This window comes from Euprymna scolopes, chromosome 24 (assembly GCF_053919585.1).
Source record: "Euprymna scolopes isolate OS-2025 chromosome 24, ASM5391958v1, whole genome shotgun sequence".
NCBI lineage: Eukaryota > Metazoa > Mollusca > Cephalopoda > Sepiida > Sepiolidae > Euprymna > Euprymna scolopes.
The window spans coordinates 18,008,154-18,029,883 of NC_136505.1; the positions used below are offsets into that span (position 1 = coordinate 18,008,154).

The window sequence follows — 21,730 nt, forward strand, 5'->3', positions numbered from 1 at the left end:
TATAGCCCCGGGAAATCAAAAAGGTGCAATCTATGTTTATTGGAAGCCTTCTACATAGTAAATTCCAAAGAGGAAATTTTGACTAAAAGACTAGATGCCATACAGGGAGGTCTTCACAGGAATATAGTTCTGCTATCACGCCTTAAATGTAACTGAGGTATAACTTTTTACAACAACAAGGATCATCGGATGCTAGGATTAAATTTTAATGAAGAGTTAAATAGCTAGGAATGGTATAATCTAGATGAAGGATCCAAATCTAATATGCGAATATATTTTCTATTATTCTAAACCGGGTAAGAAATATAAATAAAGTATAAAGCTCATTTAAGAATGGAATTTATTTCCATAACGGTGAGCATTTTTGTGTTCAGTTGTAGCAGTATTGATGGTGAAATAAGTGATACCCTCCTCAAATCAATAAAACAACTTAAAAACAAACTAGTTATTATTAAAAATTAAATTAGCAATTTGGGGGATGAAAATTAATTTATTTGATTTTATCATCTGACATCTTAAGTTGGTAGAATCCATGCTGATTCACTTATTTACTTACTTTACTCCTTGTTTTAAATGTTTTTACCCATAAATGCAGGAGTAGACATACTCTCATCGGAGTGAAACATTTGTAGCTATTGGTTGGTTTTGCTGTCAGAATAATAATTAGAGATTACAACACACGAATTATAAGACATGAGCAGCATAAGTGATTAATAACAGATGTGGGTTAAACCCATGGGTAAAAAAACAATTTGTTAAGATTAAAAACATAATTTATATCCTTAATTTGTTAAATAAGCCATCGTAGCGCGTTCTGGATCTATCTGATTAAATTAAGTATTAAATCATAGACGCCTTCTAGTTAATGAATAGACCGAAAACATCAAACGCCCTGAATTATATCCCTTTAACAGTTATCTTCTTTTCTTCTTCTATTCTTTTCTATCTTCTTTCTTCTATCTTCTTCTATTTCTTCTTCTTATATAAATAAAATGAACTCATTTTTTCCCGTATGATTTTGACATTAATAGGATTAAAAATCAAGATATTTCATGCAAATATAATATGCACAAACGGCAGAACAATATCTGAGGTGTGTTATAGGCTTATTATTTCTCAAATTCCTCGATAATCTTAGATTTCTATACTTTTTCTGCTGAGAAGTCACGGCCAAAATCGGTTAAAATCAATGGAAGTGGTAAAATATTTTCTCTCTAATAAATTCCTCCTCCCCCTGCCACCACTTAACACCGTTTGGGGATCGTTCACAAGGAACAGTTGAGAAGAGAACACCGGTTTGGCTTCGTAGTTCTTTCATGTGAAGTTATTTAAAATCACTAAACTAAGTTGCAGTGCTCTGTGGCGTAGTGGTTATCGTGCTGGACAGTTCACATTATATTTACACGTTCGCCCGACCTACCGTGGTCGTTTCCCCCCCCCCAAACAACTGGAATGGACTTTTCTTGGTGGCCGAACTGTTAACGTTGCAGATGTTTTTTTTTCACACTTTATTTTCCTACTTTTACTCATGACTCCGGGTTTGATCCTTCCTACTTACCTACCATAACATTTTTTAAACCCCCCCGTCCCGGAAACAAACACTCGGGCAACGCCGGGTACCCCCGCTAGTAGAAAATAAAATCGACCTCGTTTCCAACAGAATTAACTAGCAGCGATTAACAACATAATTGTATTATCTCCCTTCAGAATTGTCTTTAATAACGATAAGAAAACATGACAATGAATTTTAAAATATTAAATAATGATAATGAATTTTAAAACATTAAATAATAATAAATAGACAAGAATACCCTACTCGAAATGCTGTACAAGGATATATATATATAATACAACCTTTTTATTTATTCTCATATTCAATTAAAATTTAAACCTAAAATGGTCTTTTATCTAAGTACTAAAATAACAATAATATGTAAACATTACTTGCCAATAATACGAAACTAAAACTAACCGTAACGTTATTGCAAGGTTGTTACGGCCATACTATAAATATAGAAATAAAAATTAAAACATTCTTTTTATAAAAAATTAATTATTGGGAAATTAAGAAACAGCGAGATCTAATTTAGGAACTCAACGAATGGGATATATCATTTTTTTTTTTTTAAATGGCTTAGGATTTTCTGTGAAAGCTTCTCATGATTCTGTTCTTAAATAAGGATACGAAAATTAGGTGATATATTAACATTTAAATGGGAATTTTTCATTTTTCTTTCTTTTTTCTTTCTTCAAAAATGCTCTATTGTCAAAAGTGTTTTTATTCATAAAGTCTGAAGAAATGCTGGTTTTTGAAAATTTTCAAGCGATATAATGTTTAAAATTGTTCGACTAGACATGGAAACGTAAAATGAAATACACTTTTTGTTGCCTTCAACACCCTTTTTGAAGTCCTGATTTGGCGTTCACAGTATATATATATATATATATATATATATATATATATATATATATATATATACATACATACATAACTACTTCATTTACTCACATAAAATTAATATACGAAAGTATAGATTTATGCGTAAACTTTAAGTATTTACTTCAAAAGTGCTCAATACGTAGGTAGAGCTAGATTAAGCTACACTGAATATTCGGCGTTTCATCCACTCTAGGATTCCTCAGGCTTATGCGCGAATTCTGTGGTTGTTTATGGTTTTTATATGGTCCTTTTCTATTGAGAATTTAGTTTGCCACTCAGCTTTCTAGTATACACCGCGCCCCTTCCTATCAGCCAATGGGCATGCATTTTATCGGACAAAGGATCTGTTTTAAAACTAGGTTAGTGTTTTTTTTATTGTTAGTTTATATATAAATATATATATGTGTGTACATATATATATGCACATATATATACATATATATACATACATATATGTGTGATCGTTTATGTATATTCATGTTTATTTAATTAATTTATTTGTTTATTTTCTATTGTTCTTGTTAGTTTTAAAACTACTTTGTATCGCTATCCTAGAGTAAATTGTATTTTGTGAACACAGTTATTTGCTATTTCTATTCTACAGTTTAATAGATGACATCTATTAAACTGTAGAATATACAAATATATATATATATATATATATATATATATATATATATATATATATATATATATAATTATTTCAGTATTTCCTATACCTACATCAGAATTCATGTATCCATTTTTAATAATTACTTCAATAGTGCTCAATACACGAGTAGAGCTATGTAGTAAGTTATGAAAAAGTATATGGCAATTAAGCTACACAAATCTTCTATGTTTCATCCTAATGAGGATTCATCAAGGTATGGAAATAGCCTGACGAATCCTCATGAGGCTAAAACACGGAAGATTCTGTATAGCTTAATTGCCATATATATTTTCAAAACTTTATATATATATATATATATATATTGTAGCATAACACTCATACATTTTTCTATATTAGAAAATAATTTCTAGTTTGTCTTAAGAGTATATACACAAAAAGAGGTCGTATTGATGTAATAATAACTGCTTGTTTCTGCATAGCGAAACGGATCTGCAAAAAACGTACCGAATTTTAACATGCTGGAGCTGTTTTGCATAAACATGAATATTTAATCTGGGAATAAAACTAAACTGTTATTCTTTTATATATGCTCTCATGTTATACTTAACATATATTGAGCTTCTAAATAAAAACGATTGTTATAGAAGCTATATTCCTCGTATATCACAAAGGTCACTTAATCCTCCCATTCCCTCCGCTAACATCTCCATATTTTATCTCTCACTGCACAATTATTTCGCTCTTAATGTTGCTATTGCTCGACGTCGCATCTCTACTATGTTACCTAGCATTTTCTCGTCTTTTCTGATGAGAAGTATTAGATTTCGAAATACCATGGTATAAAGAGTTTTCTTACTTATCCTACACCCCTAATTGATGTATCATCCTTATTGAATAAATGAATAAACCTGTATACATTAGTATATATTTTTATGGAGTCGTTTTCTTGTTTTATTGATACTCCCTTTCTCTCCATCTCTCTATAACTCTCTTTCTCTCTCTCCACACACACACACACACACACATACACACACACACACACACACACACACACATATATATATATATATATATATATATATATGTATGTGTGTGTGTGTGTGTGTGTGTGTGTGTGTGTGTGTGTGTGTTTATATATATGATCAAAATTAGAATAAAGATTCTAGACATAAGATTTAGTATCGTTATATACCTTGATTTTATTCTTCATCACGTGACATAATAGTGGTGCAAAACTCTTCTGAATTTTACCCATCCTGGAACGGGTATTCTTAAGGCGGATTGCAGAGTATTTTAAAACTGGTACCAAATTTAGCGGAACCTATTTTTTTCCAACTCAAAATCCCAAACATTTGTGTCAGATTCAAGAAATAACGTGGAAATTTGTGTAACCCAAGTTCGGCTCTTTACGTAAATCATCCGGTATGATGTCTTCCAGGCCCGGAATTATATGAATCATGTCATCCAGGCTAGAATTTTCTTTAAAGAAGAGATAGATGCCAGTCACACCGGTCCCTTCGGCCAAGAAAAAGCTGCTACAAGCCAGTAGAAACGACCATGAATACCAATAACGTATTGTCGGATTCTTGAGTTTCGCTCCTGGCAACGGAGCCACTTCATCGTTGACTGCCGAAATAAACAAGATCAATCCCACGATCATTGCGAGTCCTGAAAAAGAGGATGGAAGATTGTTGAGGCATCTTTACATTATAAATAGATAATTTTTAGAAGACCATTACGATGGCACAATGTATTTGGGGAGAAGTGTGACGAAAAGCAAGAAAGACGAATGAAAAAGTGAAAATAAGTTTTCCTATTATTATTATTGCTAGATTACTCCGGGGCAACATCGGATTGCCTTGCTGATAGTGAGAATATTATTATTATAATTAAAAAGCAAAATGCTAGATAATGAGCATTATTATTGTTATCTGTTCTGTAGAAAGAGATATGTAGAGAGAATGTTTTCAAAGAAGGAATGTTTACTAAAATTTCTAGGTGAACTTAGAATAATCAAGAAAAGAATGCGATGATAAAGAAAATATGTTTCTAACAGATAGAAAAACGTGATTTAAAGTCACATGTTAAGAGGTGTGAGTTGAATTACGTCATAGCAAGGATTACTTTGAAAATATACAAACAAAGAATCAGTCGGAGCCGAGAGAGGAATAGAGATTGTCTTTAGATTAAGATCGCTCCAAGTAGGGGTCAGAAATGGCGATAGTCAGAATCAGCGTTGCAACTTTCCAAAAGAAAAACACTCTGGAATAAAAAGTTGCCGAAAATAAAACCTGAGGTTCTGTCATTTCTTGGGAAGAATTTCCATTGCAGCTTTCTGTCAAACAAGACCAAAGATGTACCAGGTATGTTCCCGATTGGCCAGATGTTGACACCTTAAATAAGCGTTATTTGTCCTTAGTGTTTTAAAGGTATTTATGTATATTCTTGTCCCATCAAAAACCGGTGATTAAATGTACATTCACACGTAACGAACATTACATGGTCAACTATATAACATATATACGGTTGGTTACCTCGTTTATACATACCCACTCTAAGTTATATAGAACCACGGCAATATACATTATTACTCATTAAGAGTTTTCACACAGGTCGTCATCAAAGATTTCTCTTTGAGAACACACCTGTGGTGTTCCCTGGACTCTGAGTGATAACAAGTCTCCCCAAATTTCCAGTACTCTTCGCCTGTTTTGATAACATTTCCAAATTAATTTGTGTTATCACTGTAGTCGCTTACCATTGATTTCTCGTTGGTAATGACGACCGGTCTTGTTATTTTTATTATTATTGTTGTTATTTTTATTATTGTTGTTGTTATTTTTATTATTATTGTTGTTATTTTTATTATTGTTGTTATTTTTATTATTGTTGTTATTTTTATTATTGTTGTTGTTATTTTTATTATTCTTGTTGTTATTTTTATTATTCTTGTTGTTATTTTTATTATTCTTGTTGTTATTTTTATTATTCTTGTTATTTTTATTATTCTTGTTGTTATTTTTATTATTGTTGTTGTTATTTTTATTATTCTTCTTGTTATTTTTATTATTGTTGTTATTTTTATTATTGTTGTTATTTTTATTATTGTTGTTATTTTTATTATTGTTGTTGTTATTTTTATTATTGTTGTTATTTTTATTATTGTTGTTATTTTTATTATTGTTGTTATTTTTATTATTGTTGTTATTTTTATTATTGTTGTTGTTATTTTTATTATTGTTGTTGGTATTTTTCTTTATTATTGTACTCAATAGGAGTTCTCACGCATCAGAGATTGCTCACTGACAATAACTGGTGGTTTTCCATGGAGTCTGGTGAACAAGTCTCTCGAGATTACCAGTATTGTTCACTGTTTTCCATGACCTTTGCAAATGAATTTAGTTTATCACAAAAGTCGTTTGTCATTAAATTCTGACTGGCAATAATCATTGGTCTTCATTATAATTTGAGTGGCAATAAGCCTCCCCAAGGCCCCAGTCTCTTTTGCACATATCCAGTGGAGGTCTGATTAGTGATTTCACTCCTCGCTTTTTCTATCTTCCTTTGTTCTTATCAAAATGGTCACTCAGTTAAAAATGTATTTTTTAAAGCTATGCCATGTTAATTTCTTGAAATTTATAAATCATGTATTCAGTTAAAAATCGTTTAAACTTACGTGCGTGTCGAACAAGTACAGAGTGGAACGATAAAGTCGCCCTAAATAAAACAACATTACAACTTTATTTTAAAACTTTTATTGAAAAAAATCAATTTAGGTAACTTGATTATGTAGTAGAGCTGGTATCTATTGAATGTAGCCGCCTCGATACAGGTCCGGAACTGGGAGCATGTCTTTTCCACAAGCGCCGGCGGAAACTCTGCGAATACTCGGCAGATGACGGGAATCAGGTTGGCTTTGGTGTTATGGGAGGTCATGTTGGTGATGTTCTCGACGTATAATCAAACGAAGTAGTTACTGCGGGTTCAGGTCGAGGGAGGAGAGTAGCCAGTGAGAGAAGCGTACAAAGTCATAGCACTCCTTCTGAAGCCAAGCCTGGGTCTCTTTGGATTTGCGGGCCACCGTCGAGTCCTGCTGTCACACCCAGCGTCTGCCAACGGCCACCTGATTCCACAAGCACATCCAGGTACACTTTGTGTTGACTTTTAAGCTGACTTCGAAGATGTGAGGTGGCATTATGTGACCGTCACTCAGAATCACCCCAAATACCATAACCGTGGCTTGTCCAATGCGTTGAGCTGTACATTCAAGCATTGAACCGCCCAGATTTGCATTTTGAGGGTGCTGGAAATGGTCCTGTTGTCATGTACAGCGGTGCATCTACGATCCCGCTCGTTGTACATTGTGTCACTTTCAGACATGATAGAAAGCTCCTATCGCTCTTGGGATTTGTACACAACCGGCCAACTAGGGAGATGGTCTGCAACATAAAAAGAAAACCGGTTTTCATGAAACAGAAATGGAATCATGTCGTCTTTTCTAGGGCGACAATTTTATCATTCCACACTGCAGATATAGATAAGTATAGGCATACCGTAGATGTTTACCTGCTATAACAAATAAGATGGATGCGAGAAGAATATGCCTTTCTTGTCGAATATGGCTGACGATGGTGACGATGGCCGAAAGAAAAACAATCAGAAGCGTTGCGACTGGAAAAGCACATGTAGCGTTGACAGATACTGCAAGGGAAATAGAAGAAACATAAATAATAGTGGAGTTACCTGTGTTTAGCAGGGCTCATAACACTAAGCTATCTTTAGGCCAATTCATAAGTACAACAGGACGGGGACGTGACATACTTCTATAGTGAAAGTGTGAATTTTTTTTTTTTTTTCATATCAACCTATTAAATTATAGGGTGCTTTTTATGATACAATCGACGGATCGATTTTTCTAAATATGTTGTTTTAAGCAAAAACAATATTACGCACTTAATTGTCCTCCCGAAAATAGTAATATATCCAAAAATTGCGAAAAATCGTAAATTTATTTCTAATCAAAATAATTTTTACGGAAAATTGAGTAAAATCGCATTTTTCTTACACGTAGGCGGTAAGAGGCTTATACGCAAGGGGACATAACTTTGAAAGGAATATTTTAGATTACTAGTGTCATGGCTGCAATATTTGTTTTCTATAGCGATAAACTTTTTTTTTTTTACTAAGAACACAATAGCAGTTGTTCTACTCGACAAATTTTCGTAATTCTTGGATAGATCACTATTTTCGACATGATAATTTAGTACGTAAGATTGTTTTGCTTTATACGATACATTATAAAAATCGATTTGTGGACTATATCTTAACAAGCACAAATTATAGCAACGAATCGATATTTTCATATCATAAAAAAAACTGCGACGAATTTTTAAAAATCGAACAAAGTTGATAACATTATTAATACAAAACGTAGTTTTTATGCGACTATTAAGAGAAACGTTTTTGTTTTCATGTCAAAGTTTGTTTTTTTTCGACTACATTACAAAAAATAAAAATGCAACGATAGTTGTAGAGAAATTATTTTTTCATCTCGGGGGGGGGCGGATGTGATGTTGGGGCGCGCGCCCCAACATCACATCCGCTCCCCCCCCCCCGCTCGCGCCCCCAATGTACACAGTAAAATCTTCGGAAAATGTTAAATGGTGTTCTAATTGGTAAATGTCGGTGCGTTACTTTTTGAAAATTTAAAAATTCTATGTTCCAGGTAAAAAAAAAAAAAAAAAAAAAAAAAAGATAAATTACCCCCCCCCCTACTCCAACTTGGAGTGCTTTCCTTTTCTTGTTTTATTTCTTTTTCAGCTAATTTTAAATTTTCCACCCAAAAAGTGCTATAACATATTTTTGAAAATGAGAAAATTCTATGTCCTGGACCCCCCCCCCAACGTAGTTTGTTTGGTGAAGCCGTCGTTTATGCTACAGCGTGCATGCGCGTAGCATAAACGGAAGCTGCAAAATGGTGAAAAGTAGTTCGTGGGTTCAGGGGTAAATACCATGCAAACGGTAAATTTGCCCCAAGTTTGACTATCAGATTCGTTGTCAGCGACCTCAATTACCTATAAAAAAAAAAAAAATTAGAGTGGTCGGTGTTCTGTAGTAGCGTTTCATCTCAGGATGCTAAAACCAACGATATTTTTTTATTAAGTCAACACATTAAATAAAAGAAAACTGCGGCGTTTTTTTTTTAATCTAACAAAGTTGCTAACATTAATAATGCAAAACGTAGTCTTTATGCGACTATTAAGAGAATCGTTTTTGTTTTCATATCACAATTTACGACGCTAAAACCAACGATATTTCATTAGATGAAAACATTTGAAAAAGAAACTTGTGGCAACTTTTTCTTTTCTTTTTTTTTTCAACTACATTTTTATTAAAAAGTAAATATTATGGTAAGGTTCGATAAAAAAAATTCTTTAATCTTAACACCCAAAGAATTAAAACATTACAAAAGAAATGGAATTTTTACGACTACGTTTTTTTTTTTTTTTTTTTTTTTTACTTTTTAAATTAACAAATAAATGTTATGATAAGATTTTTTGCGAAAATGAAGAAAAATGCAACGATACTTGAAGAGGAAATTGTGATTTTAGCAAACAAACTTTTTAATAAAACATGGCTGAAACTGTTTTTTTTAAAGCTGTGGCGACTTTTTTTTTTTTTTTTTTTTTTACTGTAATAAAGGTTATAATATTAATAACAACACCATGTCCGATGAATAATAATGCAAACATCTAGTTTTAACATTACAAAATCTTACCATAAATAGTTTTGTTAATTTAAAAAAAAAAACAAAAAAAAAACGTAGTTGTAAAAATTCCATTTCTTTTGTAATGCTTTAATTCTTTGGGTTTAAAGCTCAAAGACTAAATTTTTTTTTATAGAACCTCACCATAATATTTACTTTTTTTAAATAAAAATGTAGTTGAAAAAAAAAAAAAAATAGAAAAGTTGCCGCAACTTTCTTTTTCAAATGTTTTCATCTCATGAAAATATCGTTGGTTTTAGCGTCGTAAATTGTGATATGAAAACAGAAACGATTCTCTTAATAGTCGCATAAATACTACGTTTTGTATTATTAATGTTAGCAACTTTGTTAGATTAAAAAAATTCGTTGCAACTTAAATTTTTTTTTTTTAATGTTTTGATTTAATAAAAATATCGTTAGTAGTAGCGTCCTAAATTATGAGATGAAAAAAATGAACGAATCTCTTAGTAAAATGGAATTGTCTCCCTCTGCACAATGACCTTGTATAAAAAAAGCACCCCTCAAGTGGCCTCTGACCCTATATGTGGTTATCCCTTTGTAAAAAAAAAAAAAAAAAAAAAAGAGAAAATACTGAGCATTAAATGATGAGCGTTGTGCAACTCACGTCCCAAAATAAATGCAATGGCCCGTAACTCTTCTAAAATTATCTGAGGCAAACAATACACGAACAAGAGTTACTTCCCATTAAAATGCCACCTTGTTTTCATTTAGGCGGTATATTACTACACGGTGTCCCAAAAGAAGCTGATGGATTTTAAATTTGCTTAACTTCCTCAATATTTAAGTTATGCTTACCAATTTTCATATGTAGGTAGATGAGCCTCTCCGTCATTTGTTGAGATAAGGTAAGATATCATAATCTACTTATTCTAATTTTATTTGCACAACTTAATCTAGGGTATGTTTTACACAAGTTCTAATTTTAGTTATGAAAAATGATGTTACTCAAATGTCTACCAATTCCGATTACTTCATCCGCCGTTACTCCAAACCATACTGCACATTTCTGAGGGTATAATTGCCGTTGTACTGTTGCGTGGGGATTTTCTGATCCCCAAATCCTGCAATTTTGCTTATTTATGAACTAATTCAGATGAAAATGGGCCTCATCGGACATAATGAAGTCTTTAAGAAAGTTTGGATCCCAATTGGACAAATCTTAGAATTGCATGGCGTATTCCAGGCTTTTTTTCCGGATCATTTGGCTGAAGCTCTTGCACCAATTGAATTTTATATGGAAATTTGCCCTCTTCATGAAGCATTTTGTGAAGAGATGATCGAGAGACCCCAATTTGACTTGATCTCCTTCTTACAGATATGGATCCTCGGCCACACTCTCTGCTAATCTCTGATGATTCTCATAAGAAATTTCTAAAGTATTCTTTGTCTTGATTAGAATAATAAAAATCTTTTATATGAAACGCAAACACTTCATTTCAAAAAGGGTTTTTTGAAATTCATTGAATCACTACAATTAATTTATATATACATATATATATATATATATATATATATATATATATATATATATATATATATATATATATATATATATAGTAATTTATAAAATATATATTATATTTTATAAATTACTAACTAGCTCTACCTACGTATTGAACATTTTTGAAGTAAATACTTAAAGTTTACACATAAATCTATACTTTCGTATATTAATTTATGTGAGTAAATGAAGTAGTTATATATATATATATATATATATATATATATATATATATATATATATATATATATATATATATATATATTATTTCGTTAAAAACGTCCAGTGAAAGAAAAAAATGTTTTTTCTTTGTTTCGAGCTGTCCTGTGAAAGTTATTTTGAATGCTAGTCCCAAGCAACGAATTTGCTTATTTTTTATGTGAAAAAAAAAAAAAAAAATAGTTGCTTTTCAGTTAAAATTTTTGTGTGTCTGATAAATTTGCGACGGGAATGTTTCTTGTCACAGAGAGTATTTACACCATGTAATGCAATGTTGTCAAGTTGACTCATTTTACTTTTGAAACACTCTTTGGGGTTTATGCAGGAAGATTACTTTATTGTTACGGATATTTACACCACGTGGGTTTAATGGCGTCAGGTGTACTTATTTTTTTTAGTTTGTTTAAATATCCGAGGTGAGCGTTTATGCAGGGAGATAGTAATAGAAAAAGTCAGCATGAAAACAGCGGAAATCCAGTATTAATGTGTTTTCGTACACGAAGAAAGCGCTCTTTTTTTCTTGTGTCTTATACACACACACACACACACACACACACACACACACACACACACACACACACACACACACATATATATATATATATATATAAAAGTGAAAGTGTGTGTGTGTGTGTCTCTCTCTCTGCGTACATTTCCCGACACAATAACTCTGTCAATTTTCAGTCTACAGACTCGAAATTTGATGTACAGGGTACTGAGATATGGAAAAATCTTTGTAATCCATGTTTGGCCAGAAATTTGGCTGTTAAGGGGTCAAAGTTCAACGATTTGACCTTTGAGAACTCAACCAAACTCCTCCGCCAATTTTGGGTCTAAACACTTGAAATATTAGATATAGGTTCCTTGGGCATGGATCTAACTTAATAACTTGATTTGAGTCCAAAACAATAAATGTTAAGGGATCATAACAGGGGTCAAAATTAAAAAAAAATTGACCTCTGTGGTCTCTACCAAATTACTCAGACAATTTCTGGTCTAAACATTTGAAATTTTACATAAAGGGTATTCAGAGATAGGGCAAGCTTTTTAATCGATTTGGGTCGAAAGTTTGAGCTACCAATATATAAGTGTACGTATGTCTGTTTGCATGTCTGCCTAAACTTTTGACAGAGGCGACGACTTTTCACAAGATTTGTGTCGTTTTGAAGCTCGACCCTTCAGACGACAAATACCGAAAAATTGGCTAAAAACATTTATTTCCTCACTCAACTGGGCACTTTTCTACAGGGAGGGGTCGCTTTTTTCGCCGATATTTTCGAAAGTCATCCCCTCTTTTTGATTGTCTAGCTATAATTTAAACCTACATCACTTCAGGTTTGCCGGTGGTCGTAACAGCAAAGACGTCACGTTTTTCCCCCGTTCTTTTTTTCCTTCGCATACGGGTTCGAGCCTACCTTCCTACTACCAATAATGATAATAATAATAATAATAATAATATATATATATATATATATATATATATATATATATATATATATATATATATATCAAATTTTAGTGATTCAATGAATTAAAAAAATTATGACGTGAAATGTTTGAATATCAAATCAAAAGAGTTTTATTATTCTATGTAAGACAAAGAATACATTTGAAATATTATAACTCCTTATCCTATGGGATTGCGATGTCTACCATCTCTTCAGAGGAGAAAATATTAGCAAATAATTATAATGGTTTACACCTTATTTGCTAAAGTCGGTGAGACATGGAAAATCACAATTAAAAATTGTTTAAGTATTTAAATGTCATAGAGTAAGGGAAGTTAATGAAAAGGATATAAAAATTCCCATCCAAATTGCATGGTAAAATCCGAAGTGAATGTCTTTGATAGCAGTGTGGTAAAATGATCCAAACTGTATTTTGAGTAATCCACATCACAATGCAATTTGTCACAGATGTGTAATAACGAGCAGCAACAACTTAACGACTTCAAGTTTCACTGGAATAGTTCAAATTTAAATAAATTTTTATACAATTCTACGGAACAAAGTTGATTATGGTCATAGCAACAAGCCTAGTGTTGACAAAAGCCGATTTTACAAGCAACTGTCACAGACGAACATATTCAAAATCGTCACTACTTCATATTTTCTAATTCTAATAATTGTAACAGACAGACACACATAAAAGAACCTTTCTTTTATTTCGATAACTTCGATTTCCTTTCGAAAACTAATCCAAACAAGGAGGTATTGAGAGAAGACAAAATTAGATCAAACATAAACAGAAGCGAATTCTCGTAGCTGGTGATTTTGAAAACACTTCCTTCCTGTCTTGTCCAATTAGAAGTCAGCTTTCAGTCACGTGACGGAGTTTATAAAAGGTTAAACCGGCAACACTTTTTCTCTTTCTTCCCAGATTTGTGGACATTACAATATTGTTTCGTATTGCGACTAAAAGTCTTCAAAATTATATTATTGCTACATATTTAGTCACGTACTCATCAGATGTTTACCTTAAAAAACTTATAAAAACACCATTTTGTATAACTTACATGGTTCATGTAAACCGACACGCTCTGCCGTTCCTTCTCGTTTCGAACTTTATGGTCATACTCATGACTTCGAAACACAATACGAAACAATATTGTAATGGCTACCTTTTTAAACTAATAGTTATTGTTTCAGCTACGCGACCGGTTTTTGGCCGTTATGTAGCCTCAGGCTACATAATGGCCAAAAAAAAAAACGGTCGCGTAGCTGAAACAATAATGTAACTGAACAGAAAAAAAACGGTAATAAAAAATAAAACGCATATTGGCTCTACAACAGTATTGAGCATTGAGCACTTTCTTCAGGTTTTTATTAATTACCATTTCTACTGTATATATATATATATATATATATATATATATATATATATATATATATATATATATATATATATAGATATTGAATTTGGAAGTTACAATAGAAGAGCAGCTACTCTAAAGCTGAGTTGAGGTTTGCTTCTCCCGCATCAAAAGTATCTTGATATGATAAAATGAGGGCGTCAACATAGATGAACGACTTTGTGTTCGTGTCCATTGACCAATCATGATGTTGGTTTTATGCAGACGTGGAACCGACATACTACCTTGATGTTAGCCATTCCAGTTTGCGTAAAAATATTTCCACGAATGGAAAAGCAAAACACCAAAAAAACATCAACTAAGTACACCAATAAAAATAAATAAATAATAAAAATATAACAAATACGAGGGTAATTCCAAATGTAAAGTCTCGTATTTTTTTTTAACTCAAAAAGCTGAAGAACTAAGGAGACAGAAGTGACACCATTAAAACGAGCAACCTTTTGTGCTCCCATCATTTATTTTTCTACATAGTCACCATCATTCTCAATGCACTTTTGCCAATAATTCTTTGACGCATCCCTGCACGTTCATGACAGGGATTGCATTTTTAGAATCTCACACCGTCAATATCTGCAACGGAGAAATGAAACTTTCAGGTCATTAACGCATTTTCAGACATTTTTGCAATAGATGCATGAACGGCTTAATGTTCGTGTCCATTGGCCAATTTTCAATCCCCTCCCATCCATTCAGGCAGAATAAAAGTAGGAAGCATGATTTTTGGAATGCCCCTCGTAAAAGATAAGAAAAAATCAGCTCAACATATTACCTTTTTTTTTTTTTAACAGATATGAAATATTCTTTAAAGGACTTACTTGAAACGAAATCCGCTATCGTTTTATTTAGGATCGCCTGAAGATCGCCTTCTATGCTTTCAATCGTGTGGCAATCGGCAGTTTGATTCACTAAAATAAACAAAACGTATACAATATGTTCAGCAAAATGGTGGTGGCGATTGTGATGCTATTAAAAAAATATTTATCGATTATGTCTCTTTGGCTATCTTATATAATAATCCCTTTCAACCTGTTGTTATGAAGAATAGGGTGGACTGGGGTGAAATGAGACACTCTTTGGTGTTTTCTTTCTTTCTTTCTTTTTTTATTTGTTTTTTTTTTAACGCCTGATAACTTCCCATAAATTATATGCATGAACGAAGAATGTGTTCAGAGCAGCAGCTAGTATTAGAAAGTGGATCTTGGGTTTACTATCGGCAGCGGCGCAACTTTCGCTTTTCTTATTTTGTTCTTTAGTTCTCACATTCCATAAGCGATGTTTGTGACAAAGAGGGGAAAATTGCTGATTTCAAAATCTATTCCGTCTAACACTTATCGTTGGCAAGTTTTTGTAGCATTTCGTTTTAGCTCCTTACATCAAGTGGTTTCATAAATTGTCTGGAGCGATTTCCATAAAAATGGGTTCTCAAGATTCACTAAAATAAATAGTAATGTTACCCATAGAACTAGAATCTACAAAGTTTTATGACGTACTTTACGTGTCTCGAATACATTTTTTTTATCGAAGGGAATACCTATATTCGATGCTTGTGTTCAGTCTCAAAAGACAAAGGATACCCCTGTAGGGGCAGCTACGCATGTAATTATGAGACAAGGTTGCCCAATCTTCAACTAACTTTTCCTGAATCGTCACTGTCTGAGTTCAGTGGCAAGGACGACTGGAAACACTGTCGAGATAAGCTGAGAGCACATACACCACCTGGAAGTCCCTAATGGTCACCCATTTAGTACTGACATGGTTTAACGTTGCTTAATTTTGGTGATCCAGCTGGAATCGGTATGTCAACATGATTATGCCGTATATACCTATATTAAGAGTTCAACATCACGATCAAGAAGAGCATTAAGGATGTTTTGATTAAAACGTGTTTATTACATGAAGTTAGTTTACTCGTTCAGACATGTTTTAAAATAAAAAAAATTCCGTTACATGTTTTAAAATAAAAGTTCCGTTACATGTTTTAAAATAAAAGTTCCGTTTCATATTAGGTTAACAAGAAAGTACTTGCGGAATTTTAAAATTTGATTTCAAATGATGTATTTTCAAATAAGTTTTCGTTATAATACCTTTACTTTATATATCATTTTAAACAACCTTTTTCGCTTCATCAAATCGTTTAAATTACAATCGTTTTAAAATAAGCGTTGAATACAAGATGAAAAAAAAGCAAATTTTGGAAAATCTACAACAGTGTAGTAAATAATGGGCAGTCAACGATTCCCCCACTATCAAACAATAATGAGACTGATTGCACGGCAACCGAGAAGGGTAACCTGCTTGCCAATCGATTGGCCTCAAACTCCTCATTGGACCCGGCACATACCTCCCTCCCTGACTTTCGTTTGCAGACAGACGCCACACTAGATGATTTGAAAATCACCCTTCTCAGGTACATGGTATCATTAAAAAAAACCTAGAGACCTCAACAGCATGTGGACCCGATCTCATCCCGGCAGTGCTATTAAAAAAATGCTCCGCGGAGGTTGCTCCAGTTCTCTCCAAACTTTACAACAAATATCTTAACGAATCTTGGTTTCCTGAGTGCTGGAAAACTCCTTCTGTGGTACACGTTTTCAAGAATTCTGGCGAAAGAACTGACCAATTAAATTATCGCCCCATTAGCCTTCTCCTGCTTTTTGCCAAAATATTTGAGTCCTTAATTAATCAAGCTATAGTCCATCACCTTACAGATGCTAAACTCCTGACCGACAAACAATATGGATTTAAGCAAGCCCATTCCACAGCAGATATCATAACAGCAATCTCTGAACGTATATACCGTTCACTGGACAAAACAGAAGGGGATAGAGTGATAGCCCTCGATATATCTAAGGCTTTTGACAGGGTATGAAACGATGGCCTTCTAAGGAAAATTAGATCATATGATATCGCTGAAAGAATACATAATGTAATTAAATCCTTCTTAAGTAAGAGAAAAATTCAGGTTGTTCTCGAGGTCGTACTTTTAAACTATATGATACAAATGCGGGAGTACCTCAGGCGACTATCTTTGGACCTTTATTATTCCTGATATTCATAAATCACCTCCCTTATAAAATTGTTTCTGAGATGGGTATATTTGCTGACGACAGTACTCTCTATAACAGGAAAATAAATGAACACATACCTAAGGAAATGGCAGAAACACTAGAAGATGTCCTCTAATCTGTAATGGAATGGGGACAAAAATGGATGGTCACATTTAATGCTGCCAAGACTAAGCTTGTTTCCTTCAATAATTATAAAAAACCTTATCTACCCCCAATAGCAATGACGAAGAACACATTACCTTAAAGTATTTCCTTTAAACTCCCCAGCCTTACGTTTACAGGGAACATGAACTGGAATAGATACATTGAGAGCATTGCCAAGGCTGCTGTGAATAGGTTGGCTCTCTCTACCGTGCTAGAAAGCTCCTTACGTCTGAAAGTATCCTATACCTCTATAAGGCCACCATTCGCCCATGTATGGAGTATTGTTGTCATATTTGGTCTGGTGCATCTGCTACTTGTCTTTCACTCCTGGACAGGGTTCAAAAGAGAGTCGCAACCTGATAGGTCCTGAACTGTCATCTAAGCATAAGTCTCTGTCCCATCGACGAAATGTTGCATCCCTCTGCCTGTTCTACAAGTACTTTAATGGTGCATGCTCTGACGAACTACAAGCACTTGTACCCCCTCGACGTGAATACCCCCGAAAAAGCCGACAAGCAGCTAAATCCCACCCTTTTCACAGTAGAGATCCCTAGGTGTAAGAAAGCCTTCTACTCCAATAGTTTCTTCCTCAGAACTGTAAGACTTTGGAACTCCGTTCCGGGATTCTGCTTTCCCAACTGTACTGACATGCAGAAGTTCAAGTATAATGTGAACAGATATCTTGCTACTCATCTCCCTTCATAATACCCCTGCAACTTTTGTCCCCGATAGTACCCCCTACTTCAAAGTGGCACTGTGCCCTGTTTGTGGTGAAAATTGAATAAAAAAAAGTAATTCGCATATTTTTCTTTTTTCAATTCAAGCTAGGCTGAAAAGCTGTTGAAATAGCTCGTGATATCAATGAAGTGTTTGGCTACTGAACGTACAACACAATGGTGGTTTAAGAAATTTCGTAGCGGCAACAAGACTCTTGAAGATGATGAGCGTAGTGGTCGGCTATCGGATATTGACAACGATTTATTAAGAGCCTTAGTTGAAGCCAATCCACGCACAACTTTTCGAGAACTCGCTTTTAAAGTAGACGTAACGTATACGACGATTTACAACCACTTGAGAGAGATTAGAAAGACAAAACATAACTTGATAATGGGTGCCTTACAAATTGTACGACGACCAAAAGTAACGCCGTTATGAAATGCCATCTTCCCTCTTTTACGCAACAAGATCTACCTGTTTCTCGATCTGGTTGTGACTTGCGTTGAAAAGTGTGGGTTTTTTTTAATGACAACCGGCGACGCTCAGCTCAGTGGTAAGACATCGACCAAGCTCCACGACACTTTCAGAAGTCAGAGTTGCACCAAAAGAAGGTCATGCTGACTGTTTGGTGGTCTGTGACCGGTCTCATCCATTAAATTTTCATTTTATATTATTTGGATTCGTCCGACCACTGTTCCCATCTTGAGTTTTATTCGTACAACATTTCGGTCGATGTAACCTCCGATTATCTCCAGGTGTATTTTGTCGAACCCAGGATTATGCACACATTTTCGAACAGAACCCTTTATTTAATCCACGCGGGTAGCATGCTCTCGTTCCGTCAGCTATGGCCGGGTAAAAGTCCTAAGTAATTCACAATTGTTTTCCAAATATCGCCGTCACTGAGGATTGAACCTCCTACTTCCAAAATTCAATTACAGCTGCATTTTACCTAGTACTTTATCCAGATCCTCGTATGAATTTGGGGAGCCTTAAATTTATTATTGTATTATTTAGATATGTAGATATGTATACGTTTGTGGCTACCGTAAATGGATACAGACAAGATGAGAAATACACCGTATATATGCAAAAGGGAGGCAGACAGAGAGCATAATAGTGATTATCAGGGATAAATACACACTTTAGGTTTGTGACCAGCTGAAGCATATATCTATTATTATGTATTATTCAATCAAATCTAATATATAAAAGGCTATATGTCTGTCTGTCTGTCTGTCCGTCTCCATATTTTCAAATCTATCTTTTCCGAAACTAAAAGTCGCAAGGGCCTCAAATAATTGGATTTTTTATCGACTGTCTTTTATTGGGTCTTTAGCCGGTTAAAATAGTTTTAAGGAGTTAAAAATGGGTCAAAATTGAAAAGATCGTTATACATTTTGTACATTCATCTTAGTTTATTTTTTATTTTTAATCAGTTCATATACGTGTCACGTTATTACAGTGGAAACGTCACCAGCTTTTAATGCTACGGTTTTGCTTTCGGTTTCGATTCTAGCTGATGACACCGGAATACTTTGTTTTTTACTTTTGAAATCACAACTCTATAATAATATATACGAAATTTAGACAAATTAAAATATCATATTTAAGTGTATTTTACGCCCAGGCAAAGCCCTCTCACCCGCCCGCTAGTAAATTATATTTTAAGTACAAATATGCTTGTGTGTTTTTTTTTTAAGTATGTCTATTTTTATATCATTTTTTGGATTATCATGCAACATTGAATGATGAGATAGTTTTGCTACTTCGTCGCTTTGTCCACAGAGTCTACAATTTCTGTGAACAATTTGCACACGTCTGACCTTGGTTTATAACACTATCCTCCAACGATATAAGACGAACAGGAACTTTAGGACTACTTTATCCAAAGATGGAATACTGCTGTAACATCGAAAGAAGTTTTGTACATAACACTATTTTCTATCTTGAGAGAGAAAGATATATATATATATATATATATATATATAAAGAGAGAGAGAGAGATGTGAGAGAAAGAAAGCGGGAGTGAGTAAAAATTCGATTTTTAAATCTAATGGGGTGACCTCTCTATTTTACAACCATTTTTTTCACGGAAGAGACGTTAATAGTCTCTCTCTACTCAATACACGTGTTTCATATTTGTAAGAAAGAACCTGTTTTGCTCCCACATTGAAAAATTCTTTCATTTATTCCTCCATCTGTCTATCTTTGGCCTCTCGTCTGTGGAACACATTACAATGGGACTGCGTTCGTGCTAATTACAACTGGGCCACCTTCAAATTCAACCTCTACAAACTATTGTCATACATCGCCTTATAAGTAATAATCAGTGCATACCATTGATTAGGTAGTACTTCCATAGGGTTCCTTCGTCTTTCGGCTGGTATGAACTCTTATCCTCGAGTGGTTCTTAGTCTTGATAATTGGTGATAAAATAAGTAAATTAAAAATAAAATCTGACTATGAAAAAACAAAAACCCAAAGAAATAAAATAAAATAAAAGCAAAAGAATAATCACACTGACACGACGCCATTAATAGTCTGAAGCAAAGGGTAGAGGGGATTCAGATAAATCCAATCGATAAAAAAAGCCAGAGAGAGAGGGAGGGAGAGAGAGGGAGAGAGGGAGAAAGAAAGAGGGAGAAAGAAAGAGGGAGAGAGAAAGAGGGGGAGAGAGGGGGGAGAGAGGGAGAGAGAGAAAGAGAGAGAGAAAGAGAGAGGGGAGGAAGGAAGGAAGGGAGGAAGGAATGAAAAGGAGAGAAATGGCTGAAAGAGAACGGAAAAATGTTCAATTCGACACATTACTGTTAAAAACGCTCTACTCCAAATCTCAATGTTCTGCTATCCAAAACTCAACTCCAAATCCAAATACTCTACTGCCAAAACTCAACTCCAAATCCAAATACTCTACTGCCAAAACTCAACTCCAAATCCAAATACTCTACTGCCAAAACTCAACTCCAAATCCAAATACTCTACTGCCAAAACTCAACTCCAAATCCAAATACTCTACTGCCAAAACTCAACTCTAGAACACAACGCACTTCTGACAACACTTGCTAATCTGACATCCAAATCCAAAATCAACACTGTCTTTCAAAAATGAGACTTTTTTTTAATATCCAACTGAAAGCATCTCATTTTCATGTCATGTGACAACATTACAAGCATATGAAGAGAAAAGGCGACCATTTTTTTCTTTTTTCATACTCCTTGTCTACACGGAACTTCATAGATTGCATACAAACAGGTTTGTAGTAATTTTTAATCACAAAAAAGATGGACAGAGACACACACACACACACACACACACAGAAAGAGAGAGAGAGAGAGAGAGAGAGAGAGCGGGGGAGAGGAAGAAAT

At 33.9% G+C, this 21,730-nt stretch overlaps 1 protein-coding gene across 3 annotated transcripts in view; it reads right to left on the reverse strand.

Annotated features, from left to right (window-relative positions):
* Positions 1-4,232: 4,232 nt before the first annotated feature.
* The window catches only part of LOC145246616 (voltage-dependent calcium channel gamma-5 subunit-like), a 166,692-nt gene continuing 149,194 nt past the window's right edge, over positions 4,233-21,730 (reverse strand). For 2 of the 3 annotated variants that reach the window (XM_080108284.1, XM_080108283.1), the window contains exons 3-5: positions 15,251-15,340; positions 7,620-7,754; positions 4,233-4,721 (exon numbers count right to left, since the gene is read on the reverse strand). In XM_080108284.1, coding sequence (XP_079964410.1) covers positions 4,417-4,721; positions 7,620-7,754; positions 15,251-15,340 — 530 coding nt within the window. In that variant the 3' untranslated portion in view covers positions 4,233-4,416. The remainder of the gene's footprint in view (positions 4,722-7,619; positions 7,755-15,250; positions 15,341-21,730) is intronic. The other variant, XM_080108285.1, reaches the window with a different exon arrangement.